Consider the following 22,755-nt stretch of genomic DNA (forward strand, 5'->3'; position numbering starts at 1 on the left):
CAAAAGAAATAACAATACTTAAAGTATATTAGGCTCAAAACAAAAATTTGTCAAGAATATCAGGGTTGAAAAAAAGTTATGATATTCTTAAAAAACGAGTGTATTGTCTAATAATTCTGTTATTTCTAATTCACAAATTAAATGGAAAAAAAGCATTTCTTGAAAAGAAAGAAATTCAAAAGTTGATCGATATGTTCGTTTAGGGAGATTTTTTTCAAAAATTGTAACGCAAGAGAATGTGCTTGTGAATGAATGTTTTAATGGCAATAATACTGTCTCTAACTGAAATGATTAAGGCATACTTTTGTTACCTTTGCTTAATTCAATTTCTGAAATAGAATTCATTACTTTATGAGGCTTCCCCTTATGGTGGTCCCGATTCCAAGCATCAATCAAGAGTCACGCATTCTGCTCTTCACACGCAAACATATTGTGGTGTACGTCGAGACGAAGAGAATCATAAATATGCCATCCAAAACTAGCCATATTAGCACAATGTTTTTCGTCATTGCTTCCGATACAAAGATGACACATAAAATGCTGTTGACAGTGCCAAGAAACCAAATTGAGGCCATAGCTCTGAGAATGTTTTTCTTTGTAAGAATTATCTTGTACCTAAATGGAAAATTAATACCAATGAATCGATCGATATTCAGCAGAAACATAAAAAGGACCCATGTGATGTATAAAGTGCTGACGGAAATCCAAAGCCGATTTTTTATGTCCTCGTCATTATTGTTAAGGTACAGTACCGCTGTGTCCAATACAAGCCACGCAACTGAGCAGACAATGTCAGATATGCTTAGATTCTTGATGATCAGAATTTGATTTGAGTTTCGAACGTCTGTTTTTGATAATACGTAAATTCCAACTGCATTAAAGATGACCGACAGCGCCGATGCACTAGTACATATGATGTAAATAGACAATGTTTCATCTGCCATATTGAATCATTTACCTTTCCACCAGAAATTGGGTCTTTCGCTTTGAGAAATCCTATAATCTCAACCTTCTGAATTCAATTGCTACAAACCATCTCAATAGTACACGGGTGATCTCTATGTACATGTCCAATGTTTCTTTCTATGTTCTAAGTAGTATTTAATATCCTCTACATTGCAGCTGCATTGGTGTGATATTTTCTTTCGGTTCTTGAATTTAAGCTGTTCGGTAGTGCGGGCATGTATTTATGTAATTGAATCCACCTGTTACATGAATCACAAAAAGTGAATATATAACCAAAACGATTGAAAAAGGATCGAGGTGTTTCTTCTGATTTATTTCAATTTAATAATGTTTACTGAGAGAAAGCGTGAGTTATACGAACAGAGAACGACTGTGCCACGTCGTTGCTCTACCGAATGAGCTAGCCGATGTTTTAAAATCAAAATCCCAAACTATACCAGGAGCACCATACCGTCGCAACTGAGTACAGTCGGGGTACACTCATTGATTTTGTTTCTATTTCGATCATTACGTCTGTCAAGTTAAGTTAACAAGTCATCTCTCAAGATTTGCTTTTTTGTCACAGATGCGGTGGCAAGCTTATAGAAAGGCAGCTGGGATATGCCTTTCAACGTGATTTCATCCTTAAGTCAAATTATCGAAAAACATTGATTCTACAGTTTATTGCAAAAATGTATTACATTTTTAAATTCTTAAATTTGAAATTGAATCCTTCGAATCATGATCCAAAATGGCAACTGAGAACACGATTAATCTTCTAGATATTTTTCTTCTAATACTTCTTATTCATGCCAAATCTTGTTCTTCTCTTAGATTTATTTCTTCCTTCTTTGTAAATGGGTTGACAGCCTGGAAAATCAGAAGAAATGGGGAAAGCTTTAGAACTAGAGCAACCAAGCTCCAGTCGGTCTGAATCTTGAAATTAGGGACATGCTCTCATTTGCCAGTAGCAAACAATAAACATATCCTTAAATTGTCATCTTTGTCCCCTTTCATTTCACAAAGGCGCCTTTGACGTGCGAAGGTAGGTGACCAAAGCCTCGGTATTTAGACACAGTGGTTCAGTTCTTACAAAATGTCATTCCAAATTGTTAATCAACCTTTTTGATTAAATATCAAGAAACTTTATAAACAAGACAGCTTTCTTGCTCTTTGAACTCTTTTGCCCTTTCCCAATCCCATCCTTTCCCTTTTCCTTTCCCGAACCCTTCTTCGTATTCAAAATAAAAAAGTTCTTCGTAAGTGGACCTAGAAGTCCTGAAGACAAACAGAAATTCCTCCTTATTCACTGATATAAAGTAGTGTCCCACATATAAGAAACATAAATTTAAGAAACACAGACTCTGATTTTCAACACAATATCCCATCTCATAAGAAACTGGTCCGGTCTGAAAAGCCTGTTTCTTACTCTAAAAACTAAATATATATTTACAAATTTGAAAAACATAACCAAAAACGTTGATAAGATAGTGTATATACAGTGCTCTTTGTCAGATTCAAATGATATGTTTTGAATAACAATCAGAGGTCTTGTCTGAGTAGTTAATCGAAAGTACATGATATTACTAATAAGAAACCGTACTCTGTTTTGAAGTTGATCTCATTTTATAAAAATCAAGTCAGACCTGGAATTCCTACGTTACCTGTTTACCATTTACTTAGCAAAATATTTGTGTTAATTTACTCCAGAGGTCTTTCATTTCAATCTACAAACAGAAGAACCTATCTTGGTGACTTTCTTGCTTCTCCTCACCATTCAAAATTTATAAAATATTGTATTATTTCAATGCCAACCTTCTTTCAATGCCGGTCTCGATTATTCGACTCAACGAGCCCTGTAAATGAATTCAGCAGTCCAATGAACCTGCAAAAACCTGATCGTACCTTGAAACCTGAAAATTTTATACTGACCGATAATAGTGATATCTTTGATTGTAACTATTCATACATAAAAATTAAAATTTAAGTTTAAAAGAAGTAAAGTTTCGCCAATGTCCAATTCCAAATGTTCGTTCTTTTTACAAATGGCCTGTATGATCCAACAGCATAATTTCATCTTGCATAGTCAACACCCCGGCAATCTCCCTCTCCAAATCTTCATACTTTCCCACTTTCTTGCTTTCTTTGTCAAGAACTTCTATGTCACAAGGTATTTCCTAACATTGTTGGCAATAGTAGGCTTAAAAGGGATGGTTAAGATCAGGCCACTCCTGGATTTGAAGAAAGTATTGTGGATATATCAGCAATCTAAATGCACAAAGATGGTGGAAATATTTCAATTGAAAATACCAAGTTATAGCCTGATGCTATGTGAAACAAAGTGAAACACCTCCCCCCCCAAATATCTTCAAACTGACCTAGCTATTGACTGTGACAGCTGAAACCAGAAGGATAAAAACAAGAAGATGCAAACAAGTTTGACTTTTAAAGCTGCTATAAATTAATCAATATAAATTAATTTGGTCATTTTTGAAAATAACATTTGCTGGCAAAAATTTTGCAAATTATTAAACACTTAGTGCCACTATGAGAAGAGTGTAGTTATAGAAATAGATCTTCTTTTAAAACGGTTATATGTGATCCAAATAATTTTGCTTTTGTAGCAACTTGCTTCTTTCTCAAAAGTTTACAGTAGTTTCTATGGAGCATCCAGGACGACGGTGTGTTCAGTTGCTAGAGGGCATGGCGCTAGTGGGCATGGCTACAAATTTTTCTGGTGCATTCTTTCCAAACAACCCCCCGCCTTCCATTTTGCTCCGCGGAATTGTTATCGATATCATTTTTTCATTGCAATGTTTTTCATTCTCTAAGGATGATTTAATATTTCTCAAGACAAATGGTGAATATTTTTGCTTTTGGTTGTTAGTGGAACTTCAAGAATCCTCCCGAGTACTTTTATCTCATGCCAGGTCTTCTACATCCTTTTATTTCCTTCTCAATGCCTGATTTTGCGAGAATGGTAGGATAATCCTCAACTTCTTATAGGCAACTCTATATGTGACCTCTGAGAAAGAGGGCTTAAACATTGATCTTAAATCTATCTTCAAGTCAAACATAGTTCATTTTTGCAAAACCGAAATGTCTGGAAGTCTATTGCTTTGAATTAAAGATGATTTTCATTTCTTAAAAGCATTTTCTTGGCTTTTATTTTTCCAGTGAGCTCTTGGCGTACCTAGCTCTTTCGTTTTTTAGAAGAATCTCTTTGAAAAGGCTGTCTTACCAATTACCGGTCTTAAAAACTCTATGCTCGTGTGCTTGCTCCGGGTAGCCCGGCTTGTGCAATCAATCACTGGACCTCTTACATCAGATTTGGATCAGAGTTTATACAGTTGTCTCGATAAGAGAGTTGTTTTTATCGAAAACTCGGTCTAAAAGAAGCATTTAGGATACCAAGTATTTCGAGGTCTCTTTATGCAAAGATATTTCATATTCGCAAAATCCTAAAGATATGCAAAATGACTTCTAGCTATCAAATAGCTTTTAAGATGCACGGTTACATTGCAGTGAAATTCAATAAGCCCAGATCTGGTGCCAAGGCAGATGTTGGGTTGAGTCTCAAAACAGAGGTTGTAGCCTACTTCCCTGATTCGGTGATCAACAAAAAAGTAATTGCTATCGAGACGCATTGAAGCTTCAATTCAAAACTAAGTGTCATAGTACTTTTGCTAGTACCGTCCTAGTACTGTTTATGAATAAAAAATTAGTCCAGGATTGGAGCAATAAAGTAACCCGAAATAATGCCATCTAATTTGATTAGATCTTGCAACTGAATGGACTACATAGTTAGATAAAAAAACCGACTGTCTTTTCGAAGCTTCATGAAGCTCAGGTCATTATATAGCCAGATCTTTGCTTTCTTCGCAATGCTTCTTGTGCATCTCTTGTGCTTTCCAAATTACTAAAATAAAATTCAGAAAGTAAGTTACCAATATTTAAAAGTACAACATCTACAGGAGCAATACAGTGAACGTCAAATTTAAGCGTTGCTTTGAAGACTTGAGTGATGCCTTTATATAAATATTCAAAACATAAATAAACTGAACCGGCCCTCAAAATAAAAATTAAATGAAATAAATCCAGTGAATATGTTATCGCAAAAGACATTACACTCACCAAATTTGAGAGAAATAGCAAAATTCAAAACCAAATCATATCAGCCTGCTGATGCATTCAAAATACTAGTTCACGTGACAAAAATGTTGGCAAAATTTGTTTACCTTCATTTTTTTTCTGGTTCGGGTCCATCTGGTTTTGGGTTTTCGTATGACTGTGGGCCTGCTATTGTTTTAGCTCCAGCTTCGACCTTTTTGGTAAGCTCCTTGCTGCTATCGCCATCCATTTCTAACTTTTATACCTATGACAAGAATATGGAATATACTTCCGAAATAAAGAGCATATCTGCCATTGCCATAAGTTAACAAAGGCAGAAAAAGAACGAATTCTGATTTTGACAGAAGGTTGCTCCGGCCTGTTGTCTTATGCAAAATAAGGATCGATAAATTTATGTTAGAATAACATCAATACTTTTTCAGGCAACTTTTCAATGTTGCCTTTGGACATAAAAAGCTTGCCAAACAAGTTATCTAAACCGCCCAGTCTACATATACATAGGCTATGAAATATTCCCGGTGGTACTTCAAAGATAAAAACTTTATTAAAAATAGCTACCAGCAAAGCCCAAAATTGATGTTTCAACATAATCTGAAGTGAAGAGAAAAGGGAAAAATAAAACACAAGTTAACATAAAAACTTACCGATGACACAAATTAAGCCAAAATCACAACGGCCTTTCTTTTGCGATCTGAAGTCCAAATTGGTACACACCACTCCTTATAAGCAATATGCGACCGGGAATTCCCTTCAAACAACGAACAGGCGAAGGTAATTTCCAGCAGCGCAATGCAGAAGACAATACATAACGCATGCGCGAAGACAAATATCCTCCTTCACAGATTCCTTAAACATCAAACTGATTCTTCTAGTTGACATTACGTATATTTCAGAGCAAGCGGAAATTCCCTTCGACCAAAGAACTGCCTCTTTCTGGCTAGAAAAAACAATGTAGACACCTTTGGGTTCAAAGAGAGGTGAAAAATAGGGGGGTAGATGTTTTGGTTCAAAAATCAAACTTAATTTCCTCTGCGTGGCAATCAAAGAAAGTTCTAGAAAACCTAGATAATGATTAACTGTCGCAGAAAGGAAACATCGAAAAATGCGTTGTAAGTCCAAGCAAAATACAAATGTGTACCAATACCAGAAACAGATTCGCAAGACCTACTTTTTCTGAGAAGCAGTGTTTCAAAAATCATCCAATAATGGCAGAAAGCAGAGTCACTCGGGGGGAGCAACTAGCTTTTAAAGACTTGCTTAGCGGAGGAGATAATTTCCCCCTTCCGTCAGCACCAGATATAAAAAGAGGCAACAAGCGAATTTTCTACGCGGATATCGCAATATATGAAACACATCGAAAGTACAGTATTCACTGTTAAAAGAAGCTCTCACTATGATGCAAAATAATGAAGATTTGTATCCTTCTGGGCCTGAAGATGACGGTAAGCAAAGTTAAGAATTATTAATCACAATACTGAATAGTTAAAAACGACAGTTAAAGAAAACTGTATCTTTGAAGGTCCTCCGCCACTTTGTCTTAGTCTATTTTTTGCACAGAAACATTTTTAGATAGCGCTAAATGTTCGATTTTATGTTACGCGCCAACCTGCGCGGCATTTACGGAAATACCGCCGATCGAAAAGACAAAAGCATTTTAGAACGATTTTGGTACATTTTCAGAGACAGATAAGGGTCGATTATCAAATTTTAGGATGAATTTACTGCAATAAACATTGAAATAAGCCATCTCATGTTTTGCGATTTAAAAAACATATTGAATCAAGTCCGCCGGATGACGATGAAGCGGTAATGGTTGCATGCGAAAAGCAGCTAGGTTGTACCAAACTTGATTTAAGACGATTAAGCTAAGTTACAAATTGGGAACTTAGAATTTGAAACTAAACTGACACTTTCAAAACATTAAATAAAGCTGAAATTCATGAAATCGTTCAAAAACCAGTTTTAAAACACTACGTAAAACTGGGCCATCTCAGGGAGAAAGCGTAGGGAATTCCCCTTTGACAAAATCAGGCGGGCGAGCTACCGGTTGAACTTTGAGTTGATTTGAACATCATTGAATACAGCATTAAAATGATACAAAAGAAATACAGCATTGAATGCCAATGATTTAATGAATTTCTCCTTGTAACGTTTACATATATCAGCTTAAATGACAAATAGATAGTCAAGAGAAAAATTCTTCTGTAGTATTAGACTTCCCTGTAGGAAAATAAGAAAATTACCTTGAATAGAAAAATAACTGCATATCTTTTCTATCTTTCACACAAACCAGCTTTAGAAAAGCTAGACTGCGTTCAATCTAGAATGGAATGAAAATGCATCAAAAGTTTTTCCATCACGAAATTTGACAATTCATTATATCTTACAACTACAAAGTCACAAAATTTGGTACTGTCGAGTTAAGCAATTTTTTGTTGAGGACATTATCCTACCGTTTATTATCCTAAAGTACATTAACCTACTGAGTTTGATAGTTTGCTACCAACATAGTTAAAGAGCCACGTAGGTCTGGAGGCCTTGGTTTTGAAATGTGAGGCAACAAATATGGCAACAAAGCAAAGGGAATTTCCCTTGGCATCTTTTATAAACTGGCCAAAATTCCCATGGCCAAACATTGGACAAACTCCTTCGCAGATATACAAACGGAAAACTGTACTTTTTAAGCAAAATTCTTCAGGTTATCCAAGCAAGGATTTTCGACGAGTTTCCTTTGCCTATTTTCAAATTCACTAACATCGTTTTCTTCAAACTAAGAGTTGAGTCTACATTCCAGAATTTTTCAAGAACCAGGACTGAGCTGAGTAGTATAAATTAAGGTTTTCATTTCATAAGAATAAGAAACCTAGCAACTAATAATAGCAATACTCACGCTGTGATTTTTAACCAAAAATCAAGATTCTTTCACAATTTTCCATTCAAAGGAACTACATTAAAGAAATTTACATAACCAGACAACTTCTAAAAACTTCCAGAGATTAACACTAAAAAGCGATGACTGCACTTGTAGACAAAAGCTCTTTTACCAAAACTATCAACAAACGTTTCTCGTAAATTTGTGAGATATGAGTTGCATATATTGGCCCATGTATGTTAGTATTCATATACTATACTAGTAAATGTTCTATAAATCATGATTGATTATGCAAATCTAGCGTTAAATCTCAGTAGCATTTGCTTCAGTAAGGTTTTCTCTGTTGCGTTTGGTTTTAAGAATTTCAAAAAACATTTTAAGGATGAAGATACGAAGTTACCTTTTCAAGTAATTAGAATCTAACAAGTCAAGGTAATAACTAAATTAAACATCAGTTGTTTCTCAAAAGATATATCGATTTCCTTCCATGCAATTCCAAAGTGGATGAAAAGTTTTACTGTTAAACAATCATTGTGCATCAAATTAAAACAAGTTTGCCAGAGAGTCTTAAAGTTCAAGAATCATTGGCATTAGCAAAAGTCTGCATTCAGAAGTCAAGTTTCCAAGGAACTTTTCCAAGGCATAGTGGTTGACTATGGGGAATAAAGTTACCCATAAATAAAATGCAGCAGCGTTTGGAAATAACACTGTGTCAACTTTTCACAAAACTAGATAAAGGTACATACTCATATCTGTCTTAGGCCATCCCAATCATGTCTGCCTTGATGGAAATCACTCCCCACCATTGGTTTATCCGAGTGGCAGTAGGACGCAAAACTACTGTCAACACAAGACAGGTAGCAGTCTGTAAAAATAAGAAGATTCTAAGGGAGGCTTATACAAAAAGTCCGTTGATTCTTTCTAGGCTACTGGCCCCTTGTGGCACAAGTTGCAAATTGCCGATTGGCTCCTTTTGCAAAATGTGAGAATGGTTAGGGCTAACAATGTTTTGGTTCAGCGATTATCTTACTTGAAATTAGGACAAAGCTTTTCAAGCCATGTCTTACAGATGATACAGTAAGGATTTCAATGCGTGACTCTTGGCATCATGGAAAGCAGGAACTTTTCTTCGTTGTTTTGTACATGCCTTTTGAGCAAGCACATGAAGAGGTTTTAGTAGTTCTATTTCAATAATGGGCGGAAGTGATCATGTGATCGAAATGAGGAGAATGATTAAATAACTTAATACATGAGAAATCAAAGAAACAAACTTAAGATCTGAATCATATAAGTCGACCTTTGGATAAGGACACAGGGATCAACATACGGGGTTTTAACGGATTCGGATGTTTTTTTAGATTGCAAATTAGTTTTATCAGAATCGAAAAAATTGTGCCAAATCTTCAAATATTCATTCAACTCATATTAAACTATTTATATAAAAATCCTTTCAGCTTACAAACGTGAAGCTAAAAGAGAAAGTAAATACCAATTTTTGCAGGCATTTGTAATAAAATCCTCAACGATAGCAGATGTTAACGTACAGTTTGTGTCGTCAGCATACATATTAGATCTAGAGAACTTGAAATATTATTCAAATCAATTCAGGTAGACAATAAATAGAAGTGGTCCTAAGCATGAGGCTTGGAGTACACAACATGTTACCATTTCTATGCCAGGACGTTTCCTATTTTAGGGGAGGGGGTGTTCTATCTTAAATCGAGATACCGCAGTAGTTAAACGTTAGAACTTCCAAATACAATTTTTATGGTTGTGATTCTTTTTTAACACTCATGACATATAATTATTTATCTTAATAATTATTTGTGTTAGCCAGCATAAGTTTTGTTTTGGATATTTGGCAAAATAATTAATGGCCCATCCTAGATTCTTATTTAATCTTTGTGGCTCACTAGCAAAATCAGGATGTCTTTCATCACCCTATACATTTTTTTCATTTTATCATAATAATATCTAAATAGTTATTGGTGTTAGCCAGCATTGGCTAAAATCATAGGCTCCCAGTGCATAGGAACTTTGGGGCTAAACCCTTCCTTTTGGATATAAAGAGGGGGCTTTGCCACCACATGCAGCTTTCTGAAGCAAAACAGATTTTTGGTAAACACAAAACAGCAGTATATTTTCTGTTTGAGAAACTGCATATCCAGAAAGATGCATTTCGAGATGCGATTTTCTATTTGAGGGAACTTTTTGATCTATCTCTGAATATTGATGGCGAGCCATAATCGGAATAATTTTGCTATCATCTCTCTCTCTCTTAACTTCTTTCGCTTTACCTTTCTTTTCTCTTTTCTATTACTCAGGTAATGATACTCAGGTAATTCTTAATGATATTATGATCTAATGATTGCCGATTAGCATTGTGTTTTATTTTTTTAAAGCTACGAAGGCAAAGGAGAAAACCGAACAACTTTTTAGGGTCATATACAAAGTTTAAAAGATTTAGGCCCATTTTTAAAATACAAAATATAAAACTGCCGCCTGCCCGATATTTTTAGTGCCTTTCTAATGAGAATCAACTAATTTATTTTTTATCGCCTAAAACAGTTGAAAGCAATTCTGTGTTGTTTATGCTTAAAACATTTTTCGACGATCTTGAAGAACCCCAGGCAAATCTATTGTGAGAAAGATTTTAACCACCTTACAAAATGTCGTATAAAGCCCATTTTGGCTTTCGATTGTCAGAGAAAGGACGTTTCTTTGAACGATAAAAGGGCGCGGGTCTAAAAATTTGTTTACATCTTCGACCCAAACTGTTGCACCATCGGAGCTTTTCCCCAGGGCCTATCCCGCGTGGTGGCAGCCTAACGAAGATGTTTATATGCATTCCACTTTTAAGGAGAGTTTCTTTGTTACATTCTTAGCTGTGTCTCAATATTTCATTACTCTGGGGTTATTCAAGGATTGCAAGTACTAACTACCTTTTTTTAAAATATGAAACTGAATGTTTTGGGATTTCATTTGAAAATTTCTGCCATTCGGAAGTTATTTCAACCCCCTGGGACAATAAGAACAAAGGGACAATGGGGTGGTAAAATGCAGGAAATGGATTTGATTTTGAAGCAAAAAATGATTTTTTATGTGTTAGGCCAGAAAGAAAATTATCACCATTTTTCAAGTGGATTATCCTCATCCCTCTTCTTTTTGGTATAACGTTTGGTATAAAAAGGTATAACAAACAATTTAAACTGGTATATATCAACACAAAATTACAATAAAAATAGATCATTTTATGAATATATGTCATCCTGTCGTTAGCTGCATATATCAAAATTTCTTATGAGTTAGCTTTCACGAGAAAGAATTATTGTTTTTCCAGTCCCATTCGGGCAAGGATTACAACGTCCGCAAAGACAACAAAGACGACAACAACATCAAAATGGTTGGCATCATCAAAAACATGATGGATATCAACAGAAAGGTAACCGAATACTTACGAAATCTTTTCAAGAAATTTGCATTTCTACATTTATTTAATGTTTTATCGAAAACACAAAACAATTACTGATAAATAATTTCAGAATAATTGTTACTTCGTTGGTGTTATATAAACAACGGGCGAATCATTAGATCTGCAAACCTTTTTGTTGCAAATCTTCAAAAGCAAAACTAATGCTGGCTAACACCAATAATTATTAAGATATTATCATGATTAAATGAAAAAAATGTATAGGGTGATGAAAGACATCCTGATTTTGCTAGTGAGCCACAAAGATTAAATAAGAATCTAGGATGGGCCATTAATTAATTTGGCAAATTTTTTTGGAAAATCGTCCACCCCCATATAGTAGAATTCAACCCAATAATTTAGAATCCTGTGTTATGTTAACTCTATTCAAAAAGTTAAAAATACACAAATTTAAGCTTTTTGGTTGCTGTTGTCTATGCCATTTTCAGTCTTTCGCTAAACTTTTGCGTAAGAACAGAGAGCAAAAATGTTCTTCACCTCCCGGAGTAGGATCTTTTCCTTACGTGTTGTTATGTGTTGTAAATAAAAAACTGGGGAAGGTCGGATTATTTAATTTTCATGAATTAAGGCATTACTAAATATAAGATTTTTTAATTTTCCATAAATCTAAGACGGGCGGGACTTTTATATGAAAATATAAAATATCAAAAAAATCAAGGCGGCACCAAAATATGATACGGGCGCTGATGAGAATCAACTAATTAATTTTATTTGGCCTTAATGTTTAATTTCGGGCCTTTTAGGTCCTTACGGGAGAAAGTCTTCCATGGAATGATGCATTATCGTTGAAAAGTAAGAAAAACACCTTGATTTTGAGCAAGGGACACTTTTTGGGCCCGGGCCCAATGAAACTGCCCCTGCTGACCCCCTGTCGATGCTACTGCATCTCGGTAGTGAAGTTAGACAAGATTTTCGATATGCAATACAACCAAACCATCAAGGGTTAATTGAAAGAAACAAAGGAGGTCCTAAAAATGTGACAGGTTATCGACAAGGCACAAGACAAAGTAGTACCGTCAACTGAAATCTCAAGTTTATATGTTGTTGGGGAAAACAATTACAAATGAAAAATCTTTGACTGGGGCACTTAACCACCCCTTTGTCACCATAGGACAAAGAACAAACATAGGGCAAACATAAAAGCAAATTAGATTCTAGGCCTGAAGATGACTCTCTAAATCACATCAACGATCAACGGAACAAAATTTTGTTTGCACCTATCGATTAAGCACCTGTGCGAAGTGCCATAAACTACTAAAAACTTTATAAATAACCTCCACTACGCTAATTAAAGATGCAGCAGACTTTATTTGGATGAAACTAGCAATGGTTGCAACTCGTCGCTAAAGTATGTTATTTTTCCAGATATCAGAAATTCGCACACAAATTTTTATGGTAGGTTAAAAATTATAGGCCTCGCTCCGTCACCTAAGGTTTTTCGATGATATTGGAAAAATAGTTCCATAATGCTCAACACAATCCTTCTTGTTCGAAACATCAGTGTTTTTATGACCTCGCGTAATAAAGAACTACGTCTAAAGTTCGAATCAAAGTTCGCTATGTTCCGATACAACCCTTACGAAATCTGAATAATTTAGTTGATAAGGTGAAACGTCAATATTTATGAAGCTGAACTTTAAAACAACACAAAGAATCAACATAAAAAGGCAATTCTTACATTTCATTCTCATGAAATCTGTTTAGGCCTAAATACCAAGAAGCATTTCAGGCGACTGCTTGGCTAGTATTGACAAAGTCAAAAAAGATAAGAATGACAAAGAAGTTTAGCTCAAATAATTGCTTTAAAATTATTTGTGTTTTCTAATCATTTAGGAAGAGTTTGATTCTAAACGTTGAAGAAAGCTGTTAGATTTGTTTGACTTCTTTCTAGATGAGAGCATTTTGTTTCAATAGAGCAATAGAGCTTCCTTTTGAAGTTCACGGTTATCAAGCATTGTATGCTACTTAAAGAAAGCATACATTTCGATTTATTGAAAACGGATTAAAGAGTTGGATACAGACGGAATTAAAATTGGCAGGTAGCTTGAGAGAACACGTTTTTTTAAAAAATTAGGCTAAAAATTAGAAGTAAATTTCAACAAACATGGCAAGCTTTTTATTGTCGCTAGAATGGCGGACCCTACCCCATAAATAAAGATCCACAAAAGCATGCAAAACATCAAAATACTGGTGGCCTTTACATTTATAGCTTAGTCTTCGTAGATTACGAAGCTTGACATACCGAATCTTTTGCAGCTAGAATGACCGAAACACATGCAGCGCAAAAAAGAATCTTTTGAAAAACAATACACTAAATGTGCCTTCTCGTATTTTAAAAGAATATTTTTGATTACCTGATTTTCCAATTCAAAGGAACTTTCGACGAAAGCATCAGATATTGTACAATTTGTGTATTTCTTCCACATCTTCAGTGTTATTTTGATAATGTGACCTGGAAAAATAGAGATTGTTACAGGAAATGCAAAAATGGAAATCATATTGCCTTAAACTGAGAAGGACTTAGTGGAAGTCTTGAACAGATTCTGTCCCTAAAAAATGGCAAAAGCAAATTTCACTTAGAGTGGGGGGAATCACTAGTTCTCTGCAATTCTAGGCATAGGAGTCACAAAGTGTGGTCACATCAAAAGGAACGACCAGGACACTGCTCAGCTTTTCAGTGTCCTAAAAACTACCTTCGGATGCTAGGTGGAAAAAATACAAATACAAAACTGAAAGGAGCAACAGCTAGAAGATTAGAAGATGAATACTGAAGATGTCTGATATGAATATAGGAAATAAAAACTGGGAAGGGATATTTTGAAGTAAAATTAAGACACAACGGAAATACAACAAAAGGAAGAGAAGAAGCAATCAGAACCACAATTGTTCACAACTCAAAATTCCTGTCTCTTGGGTAGCTAATACCTGTCCCTTGGTAACTGTCGAGTTGTTGCTTGAATCAGACATAAAAAGTCGAACCTGAAGCCAACACATGGCCTGACCTGGATTGTGTTCTGACAACATTTTCTTCTATGAGGTTTCCTGTGGGTGCCCTATACAATTCATCATCCATAATCAAGGCTGCTAATGTGACATATTATAAATATGAATACCATTTTGCACAAAACTTGAGAAAGGGGTCTCAACATTCTAAAAGACAAGGGAACGATGATTCATTGCATAGTTTGTGGCACATTTCGGGAATCATTGGGGTCTAAGCTCACTAAGCTACCCGTTAACATGTTGCTGAGACACAACCAAAGGGCAAGAAATTGCAGAATTTTAATAGAAGAGGAAGGTGCCTCGCCTGTTTTTGAAAAGTCAAATATGAAATTGTAGAAAGGGCGTGTGCCAACATGTTTAGGTTGTTTAAAGGTTAAGTCAAGGCTACCACCAAAGTTAGGCGGCAAGATAAAGTTTACAAATATTACATTCAAGGGGTGGCCAGAAAACCTTTTCCTGTACCCCGACCCTGTGCCATAAAAAATAGAAAAGTGCAAGGTTATCAATAATAAAATATAATTTTACATTAAATAAATCAAATGAAACAAGAAGAAAAATATAAATAAATAAAAAGTATGGTTCAACAATATAACATGTAAACATAAGAACAGACTTATGAACAAGAACAGTAAAAAATATAATAATAAGTTAAAGTAGGTTAAAAGTAGGGTGAAGTAAACAACAAAAATATTGGTTCTATCCGCTTTGCTTTTTGATATTCCACCTTGCATAATATGTATAAATAAGAGTCCAGGGAAGCTTCAAGGGAAGATTGTCAAGATAAAATATTTTCTTGTCACATCTTGATTGGCTAGTTAACAGAGATCAACATAAAGTGGAAAGAGGTTCAAAAGGATAAAAAATGAAGCAACTTTAGTAGAAGGACAGAACAGAGTTGTTAAAAGAAGACCTTGTTTTGGCATGGACAACTCTCTGCACTAGATGAGATAAAGAAGGGAGATGAAGAAGAAACACAAGAATACCAATATAAGATACATACCCTGAAAAACAGGGCTGTCAAGAGGGGGGCAGAGGGGCCAAATTGCCCAGGGTCTCAAAGTCTAGGGGACCTCATAAAGCAATGTATACCATCTAAAGAATGGAATTAATCAAATGTTGTAGAAGTATTGCCTAAAAATAGCAAAACCTTTTTAAAAATTGCAAGAATATGACTTCTATAAATATTCCGAAATGTGATCTTAGCTAGTCTAACAGGCCTGGTCATGAAAATTTCCTGCCCACCACACTAGCAGGGGCCCTCACCTTTCAGTCTTCCCTTGGGGCCCCAAAAATCTCTCAGTGGTCCTGCTGAAAAATGCAAGATAATAATTAGCATGTGAATACTCTAAAGGTAGGACTTGAATAAATTCTTTTTAAAAATCTGCTCATTTTCAAAGGTAGCTATTCTATCATACACTTTCTGCAACAAATTCCAACTAAAAAATCAATGAAGTAAAGGATGTTAGTATATTCCTTATGGCGCTTTTATGGTAAGGCGAGTTGAACCATTTACTTTAAACACATTTTAAAATAATCTTTCTAGTTCAATCTTTCCAGAAAACAAAAGGTCTAGAATAGGCAACGTTATTCTCTGAAGAAAATTTTTTATATTTGTAGTTAAACAATTATACTTTTTTATATCATGTCCCAGTTTTTGCTGCCCAGTTCAAATGGTGATATTCTTTAGTGAATGTGAATGTATGATGTTTTTGCTTTTTACATAACTTCTTGACAGATTGCTTTCAGAACAGCTTGAACCTGTTCTTTTTTATCAACTCTAAGACCAGCAAAGCCATCTCTTGATTTCAGGGTGAATTTATCTCAAATAGGAAACCCTAACTCTGTCAACATATAAAGAAAAGAATTTGAATTCTAGGAGTTGAGGTATTCGTGAGAAACCTTGACGGCAGATCAAGACACTATACAATTATCTCTTCCACAACAACTGATGACCTGGCAGAACTTTTTAAAGGTAAGAATAAATTTAAAAACCAATAAGTTATTATCAGTGGCGTAGCGTGACCACAGAACTAGGCATGCGGTAACATATCATACAAGTTTATGTTGAATGTAAAAAATCACATTTTCAGCTTTTTATAGATACAAGCGGTAACTAAAGGTAATCGCGATTATAAATTTTGATTTTGAAAATATGCTTGGGTTTGAGAACCCTGTGATACTTCATGCTCATTTTCTTCTAGAAAATAGCTGGCATGGCCAGCAAAATAATTTATGTAAGTGCCCCACCCTGTAAGCCATCATACTGGTCAAGAAAGGCACCATCTATATGTAAGAATTTCAAAGCAAGATCACATAGAAAAGGATTTTGTGGGACATTTTTGATGCCCTACATTGCAAAATTGTTAACTCACAGGCAGGCCTGTAGACACTTGGGGCAGGGGGGTTATGCCCCCAATAATTTGCAAAAATTGTGTTTGACGATCTTATAAGCGCAGCTTGATCTGACAGTATTTCATAAGGCAGGTATAGAAAAAACTATATTTCTATCCATGCCCTCCCAATCCAGTTAGACTGTCTATGGGCCTGCTCATAGAAGAGCCCAAACGGACAGGAGCACAAGTTTCTGCTAATTTTGTACCCTCATAGTTGACAAAAATAAAAATACTGAGATGTTAGAGTTGTTAGAATTGAAGATGATTCCTTGTGTAAAGTTTCAGAATGTCAGTCTCAGCTAATCATCAAGTATTTGGGCAAGGCTTGCACTCAGATCTACAGCATGCTCTGGTCCATAAATTCTGACTATACTGGCAAGCCCTTTGACTTAAATTACGATATGGGGATCATGACAAATAGACTATGACGGAAAGACTAGACTTCAACAGTCACAAAAGCAACAAAAGAAGAGTAATTAGATTTGAAACTATGTATCATGCAAAGAATATTTGCAAAAAGTAGCTTGTAGGCAGAAAAATGTTGAGGATTATCAAATATTTGGGAATGCTTGCGCTCAGGCCCACCGCAAGCTCCAGTCCGTTAAATTCTAACTTCTCTCAGAAGCTGCACATGAGCAGCACTAAAGCTGCTCTGGAGTATCGCATGTCCATTTCTATCATCGATGAGGACAGTAGACAGGCAAAAAGAGTTCACTGCATGCTGTTCATGCTCAGAAAGAGAGGCCATTTATTGCGGAATATATTATACAATGATTTTAACACTGCAACCTATTTATTACCGGTAAAAATGTTGCAAGAATTTTGAAATGTGTCTAGAACTTTTTACGCTTTGACGCTACACCACTGGTTATTATGTCACACCAATTAAAATTTCTGACAGCCAAATCCTGCATCTAAACATTACCAAAAGATGCTGCTTATCAAATGCTTTCTTCACTATTGGATTTGATGTGAATAGCAAAGATTTGATAAACAACAACATAGCTATCCCCACAGAGGTTTGTTTAATCATCACATGAGAGGGAGACAACCAAAAAGTCACGAAAAGGAGTATATCTTTTATGAAGACATTTAAGAATCAAAAAACAATCTTCAAATGAGCACTTTGGAATTTTATAACAGACAAAGGTACATGGCATTGAAACAACAGATATGATTAAGAACAGACAAAAAATAATTCTTGAGAAAACCTTGACTGAAAATAGTTTAAAACATTTTCGTCAAGGTTTCTCACAAGAACTGTTTATCTCAAAAAATATAATGGTGCTATTTATTCCTAATATCTTAGCACATGTATAAAATGAAAAAAAATAATCGTATGCCAAAAAAAAGAGTGACATTTGCTATCAATTTTGTTTTAGTGCCACCTGGTCAAGTCTACTTTGTTTATCAAGGGACTCGATTGACCAATGCTACTCTGCATAAGGTCCCCCGAGGCAAGTATACATAAATGCTACAAAGCAGGAAAAAAATAAAAAATTCTAAATCGCAAATCTACAATAACAAAATGGCTTTGTTGGTGAAAACTTTACACTTGCATTTAACTGATTTCAAAAATCATCATCAATCAACCACTTCTTTTTCTGAGCAAATTGAAAATTTCAAATCGAAATGGCTAGCCAGATAAAACTTTTAAAGGAATTCAATTATTTATATTTCATGAGTCTCTTTCTTTATCATTTGCTTGATAGATAAAATTTTACTTCTTTGTTCATCTATTGTTCACATTCTCTTTTTTAAATTTTCAGGTGGTACAATTGACATGATGGGAAGACTGAGAGGAGGGTAAATATATATTTTGCAGCAAATAGAAATTGATATATTTGTAATACCCTCAGTCCTGGTAACATCAGGCGTGCGATCGCACGCGCACGCCTCCACACACGCCTAGAACTCCCGATGCATGCTTTCTATTGCACGCGCAGTTCCATGTTTTGAATTACTATTCTTTTTCTCTTTTGTTTCTTTTAATTTCTTTTGTGTGGGTTATATTGATGGCATTCCTGGAGGCATTTTAACTCTTTACTTCGTTTTCATTAGGCCCGGTTTCCATTACTCCGTTATGCTGTTACTCCGTTATTGTATGTCTCCGTTCTCTCTCTCTGTTCTTTTCTTATTTTCTTGAACACATTGCCCCGGGCCGCTCTGTTTTGGTCAAAATGATAACGTGGCTGTTTCAATTAATCCATATTTGCCCATTATCATATCCTTAGCTCAAGCTCTTTTTGCAACTGAGATTGAATGACTCCATTTTGAATGCATCTGTCTTCGCTGTTCCCAATAAAACGAAGCGTATTCAAATGATTCCGTTTTCGGATGAGTCCACTTTGAACAGCGTTTTTGAATATATTCGGTTTGGTATCAAATGACACCGTTTTTGTGCGTATTAATGAAACTCAAATTCGAAAACAGAATCACTCGAATCTGTTCTCATACGGAAATGGAGTAATGGCAACAGAGCCTAAAAAACTTGTATCCTTTTTGCTAAATTATTTTGTTTTCAAGAAACTTCTTCTAAAATTCCATAAAACCTTTTTGGTTTTACGAAAACCTCATACGCTCTCTCAAGCAGTGATACACACATTCTAATACAAAGATGTCACCAGGTCTTCATAAAAATCGTAAGGTCTCCATTTTATTGATCGCACGTCATCGCACGCCATCGCACGCCTAAACTTTTCAAGGCGTGCAATTACCAGCACGCCGCCAAATTTCATATTACCAGGACTGTACCCTGCTTAGAATCTATAGAAATCCAATCAAAATACAGAATTCATTAATGATTTCATGCAGTATTAAGATCTTTTCTGGCTTGCTTTCTTTATTTTTCATTCCTCTGCCTTCTTTTTTGGACATCTAAATTAACGGCACAACATACAATTATGTATAATATGACCCCCTGTTTATTTACGCATGTGTATATGTGTGTATACAATGCAATGGCAGTGATATCAACACAGAACTGAGGCTTTTGCATACTCTATTAAAGTTGTATTTTTAGAACCTACTATCCATTGGCAGCTGGTGGTTTTACTAGAATCATTAGTCTAACAACAATTTTTCCAGCAAAAATGAAATGCTTCTCCATTATCCTTACATGCAATTTGTTTGAAAAAATAATATGCTTCTCCCATGAAAACTTAAGTCTGATTACTCATGATTCAAAATATAATTGACCATTATTGACTATTATTTGATGATGCCTAAGAAAATAGAGATAGGGATTTTCTCTATGGATTCAGCATGAATGAACACCATAAAAAGACACAAATAAATAGTTCTTTTTAATTTGCTGCAGCTACATGGCCATATGCATTAAATACTTTTCAGAGAAATTTTACAGCATGGCCTTCCCTGTAGAAGGTATTATTTGTTTTCCATTCCTAGCAGAACAGCTCAGAAAGTCATTGTGCTTCATTTATGTCACCGCTAGTAACCAGGACCTTGTTCTATTCACAGTTGCTCTTAAACATAACCCCAAGCTCAAAATGAACCTAAACCACTAGTGCTTGATACTTTCATACTTTTGACTTAGTCATGATGAGGCTACAGTGAATCAGTGGGTATGGAGGCATTATTGCGTTAGTACAATCAAACCACACATAAAAAATTCGAAATTTTTCCACTAGAAGATTTTTTCCTGATTTGTTAGTTCCATTCTGAAATTCATGCCACTATTAGTGATGATCTAAAAAAATTATCTTTAGTAAATAGTTCAATTACACCTCTAGCAAATGGGTGGGGTTTAGCTTTGTGACTTGTAAGGGCATGGTCAATGTGATATTTTCAGCTAATAGGAGTTCTAAACGAGAGCCAGTCCCCCCCCCCCCCTCCCACAAATATCCTAGGATCACCACTCCACTGTCAATTGTCATGCCTGGACACTTTCATGACATCACTGAATAGCTGACTACAAATACTCACTGCAAATTGAGAATGTAGCCAAGTCTGATATGAATACGATTTATATTGCTTCGGATACATATCAATAATGCTCAATCATTAGCATTTATATTGGTTAATTCAAAAATTAGTTCTATCAAATTTTCGTTCCATTTCAGGTGAAAGATGAAGAGGAAAACTGGACACTTATGAGAGCATATTAGATTAGCACAACAATATATTTCATTGCTCTAGCACTTCTATTAGTTTCTCTAGCACCTCATTGCTAAATGAAAATAGATTGCATGGTTCATTGATATTTAGATATCAATATTTAGTTGTATATCAGTCTCACCGTTTCAGTTTGAATAACGAATGCTCCTTTAACTATAGCTTGTCATGTCTTTCAATACAATTCTTCCTTTGTTAACTTTCAGGAATGCATGTAGTAATGCATCATAGCCAATGCAAATGTGCTATCTTCATAGATCCATCCTCTACGCCATACTTTCAGATTCGGGGATGATCTGGCTTAGGTAACCGGCTTACCCATAGAGACGGACTACCCCTGTCACTCAATAGCTAGCCTCACAGTCATGCTTTCTCGTATTGAAAAGGAGTTTGGCAAAGGGAAAGCCCAGTTGCATACTGAATTTGCTAATAATCCCAGTTATAAACATTACAGAAAATTGAACAGCAAAACAAGAAAAAAAGACAAATACAACTCTATTCAATTCTCTGAGCATGAAATTAATAAGTTGACAAACAAGAAATGTAAGGTTTTTATTCTGAACTGCAGTCCAAAAATACATTTTGGGGGCGTTATCAAAGCTTGATATGCATTTTATCTCATAACTATTTATTTCATCTCATAATTATTGTGTATTTATCTATAAATGCACAATCCCGCAGCTATGCGACTGTACAATCAATACAGGGGTGGTGCTAGAGACAAACATGCAAGGTACCGACGTTTATATTCAACCTAACTGCCGACGAAAATTGTATCAAATTGCCGACAGAAAAATAAAAGAAAGATAACACGCATTTAAGCGATGCGCATATCAAACTAGAACGTTTTTTCGACAGTTTTCCTCCTGTAAGAAACTTAATCTCCCAATATAGCCTACACTCTTTTCCTATAAGAATATTGTTTATAAGAATATTCAGGCACAGAATCATCCATGTTTTGATAATATTATAAGAATACTACTCAGCCTCAGATCACGTATTTGTGTCTCATTGTTCAGCAGTTGCCTGTTATGCTATGACAGAGTATTGCATGACTGAGATATTTCAGTTTTTCAAAAAGCATGATTTCTATTTCAGGGCAGCTATTTTCTTTAAAACCTTTGAATTTTTAATAACTATTTTCCCCTGAAGAATTATCACCTTTCAAAAGAAATAACAATACTTAAAGTATATTAGGCTCAAAACAAAAATTTGTCAAGAATATCAGGGTTGAAAAAAAGTTATGATATTCTTAAAAAACGAGTGTATTGTCTAATAATTCTGTTATTTCTAATTCACAAATTAAATGGAAAAAAAGCATTTCTTGAAAAGAAAGAAATTCAAAAGTTGATCGATATGTTCGTTTAGGGAGATTTTTTTAAAAAATTGTAACGCAAGAGAATGTGCTTGTGAATGAATGTTTTAATGGCAATAATACTGTCTCTAACTGAAATGATTAAGGCATACTTTTGTTACCTTTGCTTAATTCAATTTCTGAAATAGAATTCATTACTTTATGAGGCTTCCCCTTATGGTGGTCCCGATTCCAAGCATCAATCAAGAGTCACGCATTCTGCTCTTCATGTACTTTTTACAATGCGCTAACTAGAGCGACATGCCGATAAGCTGTAAAGATGCCGAAAACAATTCAGAAAGAAAAATCATAAACCAGCCACTAAAATTTCCATGTCGCTGTTAGATGTCATTCCGACCTTCTCTAAACTGGATGAAGTGTATCGAGTGCCGACGGTATTGGGAAAGCCAAAATAAATTGGCTGCCGACTGGG

The 22,755-nt window shown here is 35.2% G+C and overlaps 1 protein-coding gene across 2 annotated transcripts; it reads left to right on the forward strand.

Moving 5' to 3' along the window:
• Positions 1-3,932: 3,932 nt before the first annotated feature.
• LOC148960379 (uncharacterized) lies at positions 3,933-21,125 on the forward strand. 2 transcript variants are annotated; one of them, XM_089116142.1, is made up of 6 exons: positions 3,950-6,518; positions 11,289-11,390; positions 16,318-16,413; positions 18,217-18,291; positions 18,604-18,640; positions 20,917-21,125. In XM_089116142.1, the coding sequence occupies exons 1-6, from the start codon at positions 6,470-6,472 to the stop codon at positions 20,918-20,920; spliced, it is 363 nt and encodes a 120-aa protein (XP_088972268.1). In that variant the 5' UTR covers positions 3,950-6,469; the 3' UTR covers positions 20,921-21,125. The 2 variants fall into 2 exon arrangements, with proteins under 2 accessions (XP_088972269.1, XP_088972268.1); XM_089116143.1 differs by lacking the exon at positions 11,289-11,390 and having other exon boundaries at positions 3,933-6,518.
• Positions 21,126-22,755: the final 1,630 nt, after the last annotated feature.

Source organism: Rhopilema esculentum, chromosome 4 (genome assembly GCF_057945365.1).
Source record: "Rhopilema esculentum isolate cy_ngs chromosome 4, ASM5794536v1, whole genome shotgun sequence".
Classification (NCBI taxonomy): Eukaryota; Metazoa; Cnidaria; class Scyphozoa; order Rhizostomeae; family Rhizostomatidae; genus Rhopilema; species Rhopilema esculentum.

Bases quoted from the DNA above. Each gene is read 5' to 3' on its own strand.
- LOC148960379 (XM_089116142.1), top strand. From the start codon at position 6,470: ATGATGCAAAATAATGAAGATTTGTATCCTTCTGGGCCTGAAGATGAC. The intron at 16,414-18,216 runs GTAAGAATAAAT...ATTTTGTTTTAG, and splicing joins CCTGGCAGAACTTTTTAAAG to TGCCACCTGGTCAAGTCTAC. The intron at 18,292-18,603 runs GCAAGTATACAT...TTAAATTTTCAG, and splicing joins TCTGCATAAGGTCCCCCGAG to GTGGTACAATTGACATGATG.